Raw genomic sequence first — 17,428 nt, 5'->3', positions numbered from 1 at the left:
GGAGGCTTGCTTACCGGCTGCACCAATTCGCTGCTTGTCTGTACAGAAGAAAACCATACACACAAAACAGAAAAGAAGAGCGTGATGATGCACTTTGTTACAGCAGCACTTCAATTAGCAATTCTTTATCCAGCAGCAGTTACTGGCTTGGTGTGGGGAAGGGCTGTCAGGTCCTCTCCTGCCACTCAATAGAAAAGTAATCCCAGGCCCTTGTATTTAAGCCACGCTTCCATGTATGTTGAGTACTCAGACTGTGTTTTCCCCTGTAAGCCACTCATATTTTTATCCCAGTTGAAGCTTACTGTTATTTTTGTAAAAAAACTATAGCAAAGAGGAAAATAACTATAATAGAGAATATATAGATAGATATAGATGTATAATATTAACAAGCTATAAATAAAACTGTGTGAAAGTAAGACATGGATAAAGATATATAACACAAGTTTGGAGCAATAAATTCAATACATTTCTGGATTATTTTAACTGGTTTAGATATTGGCATCCTAGGTATTAGATACTTAGATATTTGCCTAGCCTATGTGTGTGGCTTTTTTTCCCCCAGGCTTTATATAACCTTTCCCAACAGAAAGACATGAGCAGTTAATTTACACCACATATGTCATGTGTTCACAAAACAATGCTGCAAATCTGAATGAGTGAGAAGCATCCACAGATTTCTGTGCTGGCTGAAGCTGCAAGAGTTCAAAAATGAGCGTACCAGGCTCCTCATCAAGTCAACTAGCTATGCCCATGACTTAGAGTCAATAGAAAGCTCACAAAAACGTGTTCTGTTCTTCCTGCAGATCATTGTGTAGGTAGGCAGTTAGGAGGGTAGACAGGTAGGAAGGAAGGAATTTGGAAGGAAAGAAGGAATTCGGAAGGAAAGAAGGAATTCGGAAGGAAAGAAGGAATTCGGAAGGAAAGAAGGAAGGGAGGGAGGGAGGAATTTGAAAGGAATTCAGAAAGAATTTGGAAGGCAGGCAGGAAGGAAAGAATTCGGAAAGAAAGAGTGAATTTGCATGGAATGAGGGAGGAAGGGAGGGAAGGAGGGAGGGAAGGAGGGAGGGAAGGAGGGAGGGAAGGAGGGAGGGAAGGAGGGAGGGAAGGAGGGAGGGAAGGAGGGAGGGAGGGAAGGAAGGAGGGAGGAAGAGAGGGAAGAGGGGAGGGAGGGAGGAGGGGGGAGGGGGGAAGGAGGGAGGGGGGGAGGGAGGGGGGGAGGGAGGAAGGAGGGAGGAAGGGAGGGAGGAAGGGAGGGAGGAAGGGAGGGAGGAAGGGAGGGAGGAAGGGAGGGAGGAAGGGAGGGAGGAAGGGAGGGAGGAAGGGAGGGAGGAAGGGAGGGAGGAAAGGAGGGAGGAAAGGAGGGAGGAAAGGAGGGAGGAAAGGAGGGAGGAAAGGAGGGAGGAAAGGAGGGAGGAAAGGAGGGAGGAAAGGAGGGAGGAAAGGAGGGAGGAAAGGAGGGAGGAAAGGAGGGAGGAAAGGAGGGAGGAAAGGAGGGAGGAAAGGAGGGAGGAAAGGAGGGAGGAAAGGAGGGAGGAAAGGAGGGAGGGGGGGAGGGAGGAAAGGAGGGAGGGGGGGAGGGAGGAAAGGAGGGAGGGGGGGAGGGAGGAAAGGAGGGAGGGGGGAGGGAGGAGGGGAGGGAGGGGGGGAGGGAGGGGGAAAGGAGGGAGGAAAGGAGGGAGGAAAGGAGGGAGGAAAGGAGGGAGGAAAGGAGGGAGGAAAGGAGGGAGGAAAGGAGGGAGGAAAGGAGGGAGGAAAGGAGGGAGGAAAGGAGGGAGGAAAGGAGGGAGGAAAGGAGGGAGGAAAGGAGGGAGGAAAGGAGGGAGGAAAGGAGGGAGGAAAGGAGGGAGGAAAGGAGGGAGGAAAGGAGGGAGGGGGGGAGGGAGGAAAGGAGGGAGGGGGGGAGGGAGGAAAGGAGGGAGGAAAGGAGGGAGGAAAGGAGGGAGGAAAGGAGGGAGGAAAGGAGGGAGGAAAGGAGGGAGGAAAGGAGGGAGGAAAGGAGGGAGGAAAGGAGGGAGGAAAGGAGGGAGGAAAGGAGGGAGGAAAGGAGGGAGGAAAGGAGGGAGGAAAGGAGGGAGGAAAGGAGGGAGGAAAGGAGGGAGGAAAGGAGGGAGGAAAGGAGGGAGGAAAGGAGGGAGGAAAGGAGGGAGGAAAGGAGGGAGGAAAGGAGGGAGGAAAGGAGGGAGGGATTCACACAGTTTCCTAAAGTAACAGTAACTTTTGTGAATAACTCCAGCTCACTGTATTGTCACACAGACAAGTTAAATTCTGTCTTCATTCCTGAATGTTGAAAAAAATGGTTGTCCACTGGCTTAAAGTCCTGAGGCACTACATCTTCACATAATTAAAACAGGTGACTAGCCTCCATTCCTACCCTGCAATAGCTATAGTTCAGGCACAAGAATAAAAGCAACACATACTTAGTGATAATGACTGTGAATCTTATTAGCCTAGATTTCTGACTTCATTTAGATTTTGTAGGCCAAGCAACAGGGATTATTTTTTGTAGTTGTATATAAAAGATTCCCAGTGGCTTCATATACTTGGAACTGTTTGTCATGGTCTGTAAAGTCTTTATCTTGGCTTTCAGTAAAAGCACTATAAATTTGAATTTAGGATGTTACAAAATCAGAGGCACAGAAATATCCCAGTTCACAATGATAAATGTCAAGCTTACCGTCCATAGATCCCATGGCAATGTCTGAAAAAAAGGAGCAGAAAAAAAGAGGCTCTTAGAAAAATACTGTTCACATACCCTGTGATCAACATGCTACATTACTGAGTTCAGTAACTCACAAGAGAAAACTTATTTATATGCATATTTGTAACACATGTGTTAGTGCACATGTGCACGCATGGGCACATACCTGCATACTAGACTTTTGGGTTCAATAGGATGGTCACTATGTGATGGATTGTGGCATTTCCTACTTCAGGCCATTGTTTCTTCCCAGAAAAACCACACCACCATGCACTTGAGTATCACAGAATCACAGAACTGTCAGGGTTGGAAAGGACCTCAAACAAAGATCACCCAGTTCCAACCTCCCTGCCATGGGCATGGACACCTTACACTAGATCAGGTTGCTCAGAGCCCCATCAAGCCTGGCCTTAAAATCTTCCAGGGTAACATATTCTGAGCTGCTGACTAAATGACCTTCCACAAGTAGAGCAGTCTCGGCAAGGTGTAAGCTTTAACAAGCTTACATAGGTCAGGGGTTTTAGCCAGTTAAAAAATGATCCAGCTGTCCCCTGAGAACACATGAGTTTTCTCAAAACTTGGACAGCAGGAAGGAAAACAACATGCTTTTCGGGATAAAAAACAATAAAGTTGACCAATGTTTTCATTTTCTTGTCCAGTTTGTTAAGCAATGAATGTTGGTGACCTTTTGGCAGAAGAGCTAAATGGAAAGATGAAAGAAAAGTAGCAGACTTTATGCCAAATATTAGCAGCCCACACGTGAGAAGAAACTCTGCCAGCTGGTCACAAAAGCTGTCTGATATACATAAAAACATGTCTACTATATTCACACCTAGGTTAAAGTGCATAAAACCCAAAAATTTAAAGGTGTTCCTAAAGTAAAACACAAACCTGCTCCTGAAGAATTTGCAAATGTTAAATATGACATCTAACATTTGCCTGAGAGAAAGGATTGCTGCATTTAGCTTTTCTTGCCTGTTTCCTTCAGAAGACAGCATAGCGCTCTGAACAACTGCATTCACAACAAACAATACAGTAATAACTCCCTACTCATATTTACAGCAAATTAACATCAACAGCCATTTCTCAATCAGCTTAATCTCTTTCAGTTCAGTGCTTCTGTGGCTGTAATTCACTGGTGTACTTGGCTGTAACATCATTAAATGAACAGTCAAGCTTTAAGGAGAAATCATAGATCTGTCCTGAAAGCACTAATGGGTAGAAACCCTAGATGTCCTACTGACTTCCGTAGAAGGACAGATGACTTATTTTTTATTTTTTCCCTTTCATTGCTCATGAGACTTTGAGCACGAGGAGGAAGGAACAAACTGAAAGAAAAGTGAGGCAGATCTCTGTCAGTAAATGGAGGTGAGGGTAAGGCACATTTAGAAAGGCCACTTCTAAAGTGAAGAAGCCACAGAAACAAACGCAAGTGAGAAAGGTCAGACTGAGGCTCACTTACTGTGGTCTGTTCACCCTGGCACAGGAGTGGAGGGAGGTAATGAATTACATGATCAGTAGAGAAGTCATGCCAGGCCTCCCAAGGCATCATGGCACAGATGACTACTCCTGTCTTCCTGTCACTACTTCAGCACTTTACTGAGGGGCAAATACCTGTGACCAAGGCAAAAACCATACACATACAGAAACACCACTTAAAGCTCTCTTCTTAGTCTCCCTGCAGGCTACCACAGGGCTCTCCAAAGACTGCAACCACAGATTTAATTCTCTCTGTGCTGCCACAGAAATGACCTGCCAAATCCTGTGAGACCAAGAACTAGACTGCAGGACTGTCTTCTCTTTGAGATTCAATGATTCTTCTGAAAACATGGTGCTCTATCTCCTCCATATGGTCTTATGGAGGTGGACCATCCTTTCTCATTGTGTCAAACCATCACACTCATGTATATATGCTGGGAAGAAAAGTGAAAGGAGAGAAGAGACTGAAGGTGCTCAGTGAATGCTTCCTGACTGATAAAACTAGATTCTATATTTCATGGTGCAGCTGAATCTAAAAGAACTTTTTTCCCACTAAACTTCAGTACAATGTGATGCCATAACAAACATGCTGTGTCACAAAAGTCAAATGTCTTTGGTTTAATGATCCAGGGCTCTGGGCAACCTGATCTGGTTGAGGATGTCCCTGGTTACTGCAGAGGGTGTTGGAGTAGACGAACCTTGGAGGTTCCTTCCAACCCAGACCATTCTATGATTCTATGACCCCACTGCTCTAATCAACACTATTACAAGACAAGCTGAAAAGACAAAGTCAGCAAAGTCAGAGATAGAGTTCTCTGTCACTGGTGAATGGCAATGAATTTCCTTCCCCTTCTTCTCTGTTTAGAGGGAGTAAGAAAATAAGAAGCACAAAGCCTCTGCTATACTTAAACACCTCTAGCAAACCACACAGAGAAATTTCAGCTAATATTCTGAGTGCTGGCAGTATACTGATTTTCTGACAGTGCAAAATGCATCTGAGATCACTGCAGATCTCATTACATAACTAGGACTGCACACCAAATAAGAATTAATTAACTGAGGAAGAGATCAGCAGAGAACCAGGACTCTCTCAGCCTTAAAGCCTCTTGTCTCATCGCTCCGTTCCCAGTGCTGCATTCCTGAACAGCTGATTAGTCCTCTCATGTCTCACAGTACATGCCAGGTCAGTGATAGCCTCAGGGCTAATAGGTTTTGCCAACAGTGTGTTAATATTGTTTCCTTCTCTCTGTACAACACAGAGCTGCAGCTCTACTGGCCAGCACTTCCCTGCTGTACTATCAGCCCTCTGGGTAGTGAGGGAGAGAGTCATGGATCTCAAAATAGTAGGGTCCTCTAGGGTAAACTAATGAAAATCAGAAACTGGGTGTATTACACTTGATATTTTCTTTTGTTTTTCTTATATTTTCTTTTTTTCTTTTTTTTTTCCTTCATAGTGCTACAAGGAACTACCATGGCAAATATTCCCAGAGAATGCAGTTTCTTTAAAATAGCATCCTGCAAGGAAATGCCCTCTTACATCTTCTCATTTTCCTTGAGGTTAGGTCTAAAATAGATTTCTAAAAGCAAACCCACTCAAACCATATCCGTTGCTTGCTACAGAAACTCCACCACAGCAAAGCAATCACATGCTGACTCCATGAGACCTAGGTCACCGTAGGAATCTTTCCAGACATGAAGAGTCAAAGCCAGGACAGAAAAATTGTCAGGAAAAAAACAAGCAGTGGAAAATTTTAATGGTGGCTCTAAGAATTTTTCTGAAGCTGGAAAATCAGAACTTGTCAAAGTCAAGGCCGAGGTACCAGCAATGTACTGCCTGACAGCTTCCTTCCTTTCCAATACATGATCAGGTACAGGGATACTGAAGGGGAAAGGTAGATGGCTGACTAGTGCTGCTCAGGGAGGTCACATTTTTTAGACCCTGCAGACACACTGCTCATTAGTACATGAGGCAAATCTTTGCTATAAAACACAACACGTTGCATTCATATATTTTGCCTACCTCCAGGCAAAGAGATACCTGAGACATGGGTGAATGAGTAACTCCTGTGGATACAGCTTCTGGCTTGAAAGGGTCAAAGTCCAAATCTAGCAAAGATTCTTCTTTCTTAGTTTCAGGAACTTCGTTCTGTTAGAAGAGAAACATAACTTTTGAAAAACTCTTATTTCAAAATCTGCCTTGGGCAGCAAAATATTGAGCCAGACTTTTTAGCTGTGGTGCAAAGCAGGAGGAGAGGAAGCTCTGAAGACTCTCCTGCAACTTTTATGTCTTTTAGTGTAACTTTTAATTTTATGAGCTTCATTCTTATGATGTCTTTGTTCTCTCTGTAGTGCAGCTTTGCCTTTTGAAAGTAAACAAACCACAGCCTTTTTGAAAAAGTGCAAAGTATTCATCACTTGTCTGTCAAGGCCCTTTTAAAGTGCTTTGAGTCAGACACCAAAACTAAAAACTACAGAAATGGCACCCAGTGTCCATACATTCTAATAAGTGAGTCTCTCCCCAAACACAAACATCAGTAACAAGCCAATACAGAAGGATACAAATACACTTGACTTAAATTTCAGCTCTGAACATGAATACAAATTTACATTTAATGCTGTCCTTAGCTCTAAACTTTAGGAAATACCTTACATAACACTAACTAAATCTTGCTACACTGATCTGCTCTTACAAAACTGGATTACATGCTACAGCCTTTTTCTGTTTGCAACTAATGAATTAACCAAGGCCTGTGAGGTCACTATAAATATATGTATTGGTTCAATGGGCTACAAGTCTTTCCTGCTGTAACACAAATAATTGGTGTCCTTCAACACAGAATTTTAATTAGCATGAAATCGTAGTTGAGATTTAATTGTCACTAAAGAAATATTTCAGACAAACCTGTTGGATTTTGGTAACCAGGCTGGTACTTCCCACTTCTAGTTGTTCAGTGAAGCTTCTCTTTTGATATATGGAAAACGCAGATAGTAAAGTATTCATTAGAATGCTATTCTGAAAGGTGTTTGGGTCGGAAATGGTGCCATGGGAAATGAGTTGCATTCACATATAATCTCATGTTAGAATGGTAATAGAGGGTCGGGTCATGTAGTCCAACGTCCTGCTCTTGACTGTGGCCAAAGTGTATGCAAGGGGAAGTCCATAACAGGGCATTCATAGGAAGACCAAAAGTAAGATAGAATAAAGATGATAGTAATAGTAAAAGAAACAAACAAAACCTTTCTGTTATTAAAACATTTAATAAACTTTCCCAAGTTCATGCAAACTTTCCAAAGTACTGTCACTATGGATAAACAGACATTCAAATGTAGGTAAGGAATGGCTTCCACATGCCACAAGACCTCTGAGCTCTCTGTGTCACCTGAAACAGGGTCCAAAGAGCTCCTCAGTTCCCATGCTAGGAATGACAGAATCACCTGAACTCTTCAGTCTGGAAGAGGAGTGCTAGGGGTAATGTGTATGTGGTGTACATCAGGCTGAGAGGCACAGGAGTTTGGCTGCTCTATGACTCCTCCAAAGCAGGAAGGCAGGTGGCAGCAAAGGTGATGGAGGCAGGTGTAGAATAAAGAAAAAAGTAGCAGTGCTCCATGTGGCACAGAGTTCACCTGGGGACCTCCTTGCCATCATGTGGTGTGAATGTGAAAAATTTACACATACTGAAAGATGGAACAATTTTTTTTGCAAAGCAGCCTGTTGGGGATCACTAACAGGTAGAGATCATGCTGAGGAAGCCCTGCAAATGACTGGAGGATGGGAGACTGCAGAAGTGGGTGTAAGAAATATTAGCTTTGCTTGCCTTGTTTTATGTTCTTCACTCAGACTCTGCTTTTGGCACCTGGTGATGATGGCTAACTGGTCTGACACACTGAAGCCAGTGTTACAGTCTCACACTTTAAAAAGCCAAATCCAAACTAGCCCTTGTCACCAGCATTACATTCATTTTATCATGCCTTTCATCCAACATATTCGGACTATTCGCTAAATGAGAATGTACCATTACCCTCAGACTAAAACCAAGAGAAAACTCGTCATACCTTCAGGGACAAAGGCCTAAATAAAGATATAAAGTAAATCAGATGGAGATTTAGAAGAAACAGGAACCTCAGGAAATCACTTTATAGCCATAACAGGAAGGCATGCCAATCATCTTGGGTTAATTCCACCATAGCATGACAAAGCATGAACGAATGTCACATGTGAAAGAGGTGGAAGCAAGAGTGTACCTCTCAGAGGATGTGTATGCACAAGAGATAGAGAAGGCACAAGGGATGGAAAAGGCACAAGAAACCTGCAAGGATCACCAGAACTGTCACCCCTCCCTGCACACAGTATACCAGCCTTGAAATTCCCTTAGTGGCTATGAGTTGTCCACTTCAGAGCACTCAAACACAATAAGTACATATTATAAAGGCCTACAATATTCCAAGGTAGTATCAGGATAGTAGGGAGAAATGTGATGTGAAGAAAACAAGAAATAAAGCAAGCAGACTAATTTCTAAATACTACTTTCATCTGGTCACTCAGATATCACAACTCCTCACCTCTTATTTTATACTTGGCAGTAATTAAATGATTCTTGACAATGAATGAACTGGAAGTGTGAGCTGCTTTGTTTAATCAGAGTTAAAATATCCAACCACACCAAGCAGAATTGTCCTTCAGCATTTTGCAAACATTGAATGCATTAGAAGTGCTTGGTAAAGAGAGATGAACAACAAGTATAGGCTATTTGTGTTCCAGAGCAGAAAAGTGCTAGCCCTGTTCATAATCCCCTCTGAAACAGGATTAAATTTATCAGTCTGTCGGTTTTGTGCCTCTGTGGGAGGCACAATCAGCAATCCCTTGGGAAGTCCTACATCATTAGAGGGCTCTGCAGGCTCAATAATTTTCTCCATATTGCCCACCAAGGGCTCTCAGAATACAGGAGATGTCATAGGCATGAAGAGGAATAAGTCCACATTTCCTGTGGATTCCATGCAATATATTTTTAATAACTAGTTCTCTTACAGAGAACCTATACACTATCACACTATTTGGGTATACCTGTACAGAGATCTCAGATACATTAAGGTTACTGTAGTAATGAGGGTGGATTTTATGGAGGGGGAAGTACAGATGATTCATGAGAAGCTGAGCAGGGAATAGCTCAGGTCTTTCTCAGGTCATTGACTGTGGAGGAGGAAGGGGCATAAATCACTCACTGAAAGGAGATCATTTTTTTCCTTGAGATATAAGGGAAAAATTTCAGTTCTCAAAAGCACACCCCACCTTTATTATGCCATCCTATTTTTATACCAGTCTCTTCTAGAAAGGATGTGAAGATCCTGGAATCATGACTTATACTCATTTAAATCCCTGTTCCAGTGTCAGCTCTTAACAGAAATACAAACTGGTTCCAATTCTGCTTCCCTGGCTGGTCTGACAGGTGAAGATTTGGTGGATACAGCATTTAATGTGGGAGGTCACATCTAGCATAGGTTACACTGACTTACCATTGATCTCAAAGCACATGATGTCAGTGTTAAATCCCCTGAAGTCAGGGTACAATGATGCAACAGATTTGCAACCTCCCTTCAAGCAGGAGAGGCCAGCAGTGGCTGCATACTGGGAGCTGCCATCAATACTTTAATTGCATGGGGACTTCACTATAAATAACTCTTTTCTCTTCCAAACAGAGCCTTGTGGATGACAACACTGCTTTCTTCCCTCCATAAGAAACCAAAACATCTCATGTTCAAATTCTCTAAAATGACTTTGTTTTTTCTTGCTGTGTCTACCTTCTCTTGCATTGTCAAATGAATTTGTACAAAACCAATAATTAACATGAAAACAAAAATCCAGAAACATTCTGCATAAGCATCTGCATATTTCTCCCCAGTTTGTCAGACACAGGCTTGGATTTCAGAGTTGTAATTACCATAATAGAAAGAGTCCCTTATTGAACAGCCAGCAGTTACCATAACTGCATAAAAGCTGAAAACTGAATACAAAATACACAGACTTATTTTACACAGCTCTGGCTTTTGTGCTTGTTATATACCATTTATAAAAAAATCATAATAATGAGGAGAAAAAAGTAATTTTGATCCCTTCTCTGCTATGTAACTACTGTTTCTATGAGTCAAAACCAACTGAAGGAATAATCCAGCTGGAGAGAAATTTTATACTTGCAAAAAAGTTGATTAAAACAGGCAAGTTGCATTTTTTTCTAATCACTCAAAAGCAAAAAGGAGCAGATTTTACAACTTTGATGGGAGAAAGAGAAATAATGAAGGATCACTGTAAAGAGCCATTTGAGATGTTTAGGATAGGTAGAAATGCGTCTTAGATGAACACTCAGCTTGTAATGCAGCTTGGATGCAGATACATCTCAAACATGGCTGCTTTGCAGTATTTTAGTCAGGCCCATCAGGAAAAGGCTCATCTTTTTTAATATGTTGCCAAGATCAGCCATTTTGAGTGATTATATCTGGTCTATTCAAAGACAAAACACTGTAAGTATGACCGTTTCAAGACAACGTAAAATGATAATAGTGCTTTTGCCTTTTACCAGCAGCCTCCCCACAGAGACCAGCCCCAAGGCCACTGTGTTGGAGAACTCAGGGTGATTGCAAGGCTGGACACCTCCTCGGAAGCTTACCTGTGATGGGGTCGTCACGTTAATTTCTGGAACGAAGTTGTCGTCGAATAAGTTAATGATGTTCTCCTGTTGCAACTCCTTCGTGGGTGTGAGTTTAGGCAGTGGTGGGACTGGTGGACCTTTCCTCAGCTAGGCAGACAGAAAATATGTCATAGACTAGTTCAGGGCTAAAAGTAAGAACTTTAAGCTAGGCCTAAACAATTACTTGGAATAGCAATGCTGCACAGAACCAGGTATCTTCTTAAGTTAATTCCTGCTACCTTTAAAGACTACTTAATGCTGAGACCTTATCATCACCGGGAACCACAGCACCTCAAATGGGCTTAGGTCATTAATTCCCCCTGCTCTTGGGAGATTCACATAATTATGACATGGAATTATAGCAAATGGTATTGGACAATTTAGAAATCTATCAAAATATCAAGGAAAAAAAATCCAGAAAAAATCCTCAGGTGTTATAGATACGTAACACCACTGGCTCCATCTAAGATTCAACTGAGTTCCACTAGATGAATATTCAGGCAGTGAGGTGTCACATTTTTGGAGATCAGAGGAAAGAAGTGTGCTCACATACAGCTATCATGTAAAATGAAATTTATTCTGATGTGTTTCCACCATAGAATCATCAATCAGCACAGAAACTATCCCAACTCTAGAAACATCAGTGACATCAACAAAACTCTTTGAAACCTTGGCCAAGTCTCACACATAGCTCGTATGTTACAGCTGAAACTGATGCATGAAACTCCTTTTTATTTCACCAACTTTGATGAGAACAGAAATTACTCCAGTGACTTCAGCAAAGAGTCAGACTTCTCAATCCAGTGTTAGCAAGAACCAATACCTTTAATTATCAGTAATTATCACAGTAGTATTTAAGCTAGCTCTATCATTTCTTGGCTTAGATGTGGGCCAGAGTGGTGATACTCCCTGCTAATTTATTTTCCAGGGTAAGCGTAAATTTGAAGATGAATGAAGAGCAGAAATATATAGTGTACTGAAATTTAGGAGGAGGCTTTAGAAATTGGTTTTTCAAACCATCACTGCTGGAACATGAATCCTTAGAGACTATGGAATTTTTTAAGAAGTATTTTGATTCGTCACCATAAGTCTCCCCTCCAGTTCACTGGCACCTTAAATTTTCTTCATTCCCCCTTATATAAAAAGAATTTTCCACCCATGCTTGTGACAGGCATGAATAACGAATGACTAGAACAGAGTGCAACAGAGCTAGTGGCCTCTCTGTCATTTCTCAGTCACGATCCAGACGAAAAATCCACCTTATCCATTATCTCAGGTATTTTTCACTGCATGACACAATAGTGAGGTTTCAGCTTACCTGTGTAGGTGACTTAGGTCTGGCTGGTGCTGGAGACGCTGGTGCCAGCATGTGATTAGGACTAGCAGTAGGGCTAGGCAGGGGAGAGGCCTCCTCTGGTGGTGACGGTGTTTTTGCAAAGCGGAGAGGACCTGAATCGCTGGACAGAAGCAAAGCAATGGTGAGGACATACACATCATGCTGACCTTGACAATTTGATGCAACAGGTGAAGTGCACCCCTGATGTAATACCAGTGACCACAAAAGTGTGCACACTGGAGGTGAACTGAGCCATTCTACAATGTCTGAAATTAAAACTGATATAAATTTCCATTAAAAGCCAGTGATCTACAGTGGCAAAGGAAACATTAATTTTGAGTAGTCCTGGTTTTTGGAACATCTGTTTATCTGATGATTATAACAACGTGCCTGCACTCTGTCAGATTCTGTATTTGAAGTAACATTTCAGGTATAAGGTTGTAGCTATCATAAAAGGTGAGATGGAATTATTGTCTTCATTTCACACAGTTCTCACAATAAAAATCTCTAAATATAAAATTCTCAGCAGAAGGCGTAACACTGATGAATGCAAATACTTCAGAAGCAACTTCAGAAAGGTTTCAATGAAATAAAACACATCCAAGATTCTTATAAAGATGTCACTATTTAGAGGGACAGTCCAACGCAACTATAAAATGCAGCAGTCAAGTGACTTCAACAGAGCTGTGCTAACACTAAGAAAAGATCTGATGAAGTCTTAAGAAAGGATCTGCCCTTCCCATGAAAGGCCTCGGAAGAAGCACTGAGACATATTCAGCTACCTAGAAATGCCGAAAGCTTACAGCTGGAGGAGGCTATCAGCTACTGCACTCAACAACCACAGTACTTGGTAAGAGAAGAGCAAGTCCTACAGATCTTCAGGGAGAACAGCAGCACTACCTGATTGAGGAGACCACACCATAAACATGTTCCTAAGTCTAACACAAGAAAAAATTGTTCTTTGGAAAGGACAGACTTAGCTCACACTCACCACCTCTTTCTGTGGAAGTATTAAAAAAGAAAAAATAAGGAGTTATTAAGAAATTTGTCTTCCAGTACAAAATATGCCTTCAGGATATTAACTAGTAAACAAGTTTTTAAGATGTTTCTATTTATACAGTTATCTAAAGGAAAGATTAAATACTTTACTTGTCTAGTACCTACTTCTTATGCATCTAAAAAGGAAAGCTGTTTTCTCTTAAAAAGAACCATTCCAGAGCAGTCTTTCAGAGTATCATAACTAATAACACAAACAAAAATCTATCCAGATATTCTCACAAAGCTTTCTGAACAGTACAGCAAAAGAGAGAAATATGGTAACAAAAAAATTTATGTATTTTTAAAAAGCATTTTTAAAACAAACTAAGAATATCACATTACATTAAACTGTGTCTACTCATTTGCAGCAACAATAATCCATTTTTTCCCCTTCATTCATGTAATCAGTAATTCAGTGGGAACAAGCATGTGCAGATGTTGTCTTGTTTAGTCACTCTTAAATGTTTGCTACTCTGAGTTCAGCTTGAGGGTAACTTTGCCTACCTATAACATCATTCTGATTGCTCCTCATGAGCTTGGATTGGCTGGAAATTCACTCTGAATATAATAAGCAGTCTAACTATTTTAGATTTTCAGCCTCTTCTGTTTAACATTATTACAGCACAGAGGGATCAAATTATGGCAGAAAAATCAGAAGCAAAACAGAAATACTGTTTTGTCACTGCATTCACTGACCTTCAGAAAGGTCTTTTGCTTTTCTTTTTTTTTTTTTAAGACTTTTGAAAGTCACTAAATATACAATATTTTGCAATATTCTTTTCACTTAGCTTTTCAGCTTTTATGATGTCCTCTCAGATGACATTTCTTGACTTTTCCCCATGAGCAAAAGAGACAGAAACTGAATTACAGAGCTCGGGATTCTCACCTATTCATATGCCTTTAGGAGCTAAAAACCCATCTAAATATTTCAAGGCTTTAAACAAATTTATGAGAGTTAGTATCACTGCTGTAAATGAAGAATCTAAGAATAAAAAACCCTATAATCTTAGCTGATATAAATGGGAGTGACAAGCCTACAATGTAGCAGCTGAGAATCTGGACTTTATTATTTTTTAAAGGAAAAATAAGTGGCTGATGAAGCAAGGTTTGCACCTTTAGTCATGTTGAGAAGAACTTTGTCCAAGGTACCTTATCTACCATCCTGAATGAACACACCCAGTGGACCATGTTGTGCAGCAATCACTTCACATGGTGTAGGTGATAGCTACATATGTTGAAACCCACAAAGCCTACTGCAATGCAAAGCAGTAAATTCACCTTGGTGCCCCTTGAATGGTGAAGGCCTTGTCTGCGTGCTGATCTCCCAGCTTCGTCATCACTTCGTATAGTTTGTGACATAGCTGAGGAAACAAAACACTTGCCTGAGTTCATATAAAACACTATAGCTGTGTTTGAAAAGACAGGTGACAAATCTGATCTGAGAACTGATAACATATACTCTGATAACTTTAACCTGGCATCTATATTCTTCCAAAAATACTCAGTGCCACATATATCAACAGCTTAATTGGAAATCTATCAAAATCCACAGAATCAAAGACAACAGCAGTTCTTCAAAACCATAAGTTGATTTTCAGAGAGCAAATTCACAAGTGTGACTGGTTGCTGCCTGATCTGTGATGAAGGAGGTGGTCTAAAGTTTAAAGCAACACGAGTAGCTGAGAAGATTCATGCTTTCCCCTCAAAAATCTAATCCAGATTTCTCTGGGGCTTCTGTCAGCTGAATTTTCCAAACAATTTTGGTTTCTCTAAGTAGGTTACTGAAGATAATACACTACCATTCAGCAAAAGAGCTTCACTGAAATGATTCTATTTGCCTAACAGTCATAGGCAGAATGTTATACTGCTAACAGAGTATATAGCAGTCTTGAAAGGAATGCTTTACATGTTTTTCTTGTGCTGATTAAAGCAATGAGATGCTTAGCAATTGGATATGGAAAAAAAAAAACACAACACCAAAGGCATCAGTATGATAAACAGAGTGGAGAAGCTATCAAAATAGAAACTGAATTTGGTGCAACAACTGATAATGCACTGTAGTCCAAAAATGTACAGGCTGCCCCTTCCTTGAGTAGCATACAGAAATGGCAAGTAGAAATGAATACAAACGTTATACTAGAAATCTGGATCTAGGGCAAATTGTCCTGCGTTCCTCTGTGATCTTTACTGCTGCATCATAAGACTTGCCTGCTGCTACACATATCACATAATCCATTATACATGAGATATTAATTTTTTACTCACTAAAGCTATTTCCTTGTGAAATTTGGCTTCGAGGCTGGATACATTTTTGAAGGTGTTCACATAGAAGCCAACACGTCTGCAGATGATGGCACAAAGAAAGGAAAAAGAGAATAAAAGATAGAGGTGGGAGTGTCACAAAAGCAAATTAATTATATTTTTTGCCCCCAAACTAAAAGCAACATTTTAAACTATTATTCTCAGGAAAGCAAATAACTGGATTGAATAGTAAATTTTCAGACTATTTCATTCATTATTATTTCTGCTTGTGCTGAGAACCATCATATTTCACACATCACAGAGTGAATCAAGTTGAGACTCCCCCACAGTGGGGGACTTCAGCTTGTTTTAGAGAATGAAGAGACTTGAAAGAATTGGCATGAGGGTGGCACGACATGGATTAGACATTTTTACAAATGCAGTCAAAAAAATCTGCTTGCTTGAGGTGCTTACATAGCTCACGTATACATTAAAAGCAGAAGGTGTTTTTTTAGGTTTTGAATTATTATTTTTTCTATTTAAAACTTCCATGTGTAATTTTTCCAAATTTCTATTCACAAAAATAATATTTGGCATAATAATAAACCTATAAAATATCAACTCAATGTATTATTTTCTTCCTGAAGAATTACAATAACTAAGAAAAAGGACTCTGAAAGCAATTGGTTTCTAAATTATGCCTGTTGCCTGAATTGAAGCCTACCTTTCCCTGAGACTACTTTCTGGGCAACACACATATTGAAATAAAAGGGCCCTTACTCTAAATAATTTAAATGCAGTAAACCCATTAAAAAAAATCTTGAAGTGCTTTTCAACTGAAATAGTCAGAAACACAGCAGCGATGCCTTCTATTGATCTGAAATTTAACAGGAATTAATTTAGAAGGCAGAGAATACAAAGGCTACTTCACTGCTCACAACACATTTCCACACCAGACTGTCATTTGTTCAAGAACCCAGCACACTAATGAGATGCCTGTTTTTCTTCTGCTTTTGTTCTCCCATTCATTTTGACTGCATTTTCTGTATAAACACAATTAATGACTAAACATCTCGAATGACTTATCTGTGCCATCAAATGCTTTTTCATTGCAAGCAGTGCAAACCTACAAAATGTGTATTCTGATGTAGCTATAATGTTGTTTTCCCCTTCTTTTACTGCTCCTGTGGTACCTTTTAGGAACTTGGAAACAACAATTGCTATAAAATCTTTACAGGAATGTAAGGTTCTTTGTTTCAACACCTTTAACAGAAAAATTAACTGTAAGTGAACCCATTGCAATCTAGAAAAGCACATGGATGCTCTGTGCCATTATTTTTTATATTTGATCTTTTTAGATAAGAAGTGCCCTTTTTTGTTATTGAAAGGATCATATATCCACCACAAAGTGTCTGAGTAATAGTAGAGAAGCAGCGGGTTGTGGTCATGACCTGATATTCCATGCTCTGACACAGTTCTTCACCCATAAAATGGAGATGATTTTGCATCTCAGAATATAAACATGAAAATGAATCTTAAGTGTCAAGACAGACCAAAAGGAATAAGCCTAATTTTAGGTCATTTGCAAGCATTTCCCCTTTTATTATTACAGAAAGATAATATATATGATCTTCTGTAAATTCATTAAAATCCCTTGGCTCTCTTTCCTTGCTCCCCCTTTAGGCCTTCTAGACAGCATCTGTGTTGGCTTACCTTGACCACAGAGATGGCAACTCTTCTTGTAAATCAGTGTTAAACTCTTCAAACACCTTCTGTGCTTTTTGAAATTCTTCTTCTGCCTAAACCGAAATGAAACAAAGTGACTTCTGCCATCAGTTCAACATAGTGAAAACCTGCCAAAACTACTTTTGTGCATTTTTTTTTTGGTGAGTCTTTTACAATTTTTCTTAACAAAGGATGTGACTCAGTCCCACACATGCAGGACAAGATAAGACT

General features: G+C 40.5%; 1 protein-coding gene across 1 annotated transcript in view; it reads right to left on the bottom strand.

The window, feature by feature from the left end:
• AMPH (amphiphysin) overlaps positions 1–17,428 on the bottom strand; it is a 111,849-nt gene that overhangs the window by 24,041 nt on the left and 70,380 nt on the right. Inside the window, exons 7-14 of the mRNA XM_054384757.1 lie at positions 17,186–17,271; positions 15,497–15,572; positions 14,510–14,592; positions 12,176–12,314; positions 10,837–10,965; positions 6,216–6,323; positions 2,675–2,698; positions 15–38 (exon numbers count right to left, since the gene is read on the bottom strand). Coding sequence (XP_054240732.1) covers positions 15–38; positions 2,675–2,698; positions 6,216–6,323; positions 10,837–10,965; positions 12,176–12,314; positions 14,510–14,592; positions 15,497–15,572; positions 17,186–17,271 — 669 coding nt within the window. The remainder of the gene's footprint in view (positions 1–14; positions 39–2,674; positions 2,699–6,215; positions 6,324–10,836; positions 10,966–12,175; positions 12,315–14,509; positions 14,593–15,496; positions 15,573–17,185; positions 17,272–17,428) is intronic.

The sequence above is a fragment of the Indicator indicator genome, chromosome 11, assembly GCF_027791375.1.
Source record: "Indicator indicator isolate 239-I01 chromosome 11, UM_Iind_1.1, whole genome shotgun sequence".
Classification (NCBI taxonomy): Eukaryota; Metazoa; Chordata; class Aves; order Piciformes; family Indicatoridae; genus Indicator; species Indicator indicator.
This window is presented reverse-complemented; position numbering and strand designations above follow the sequence as displayed.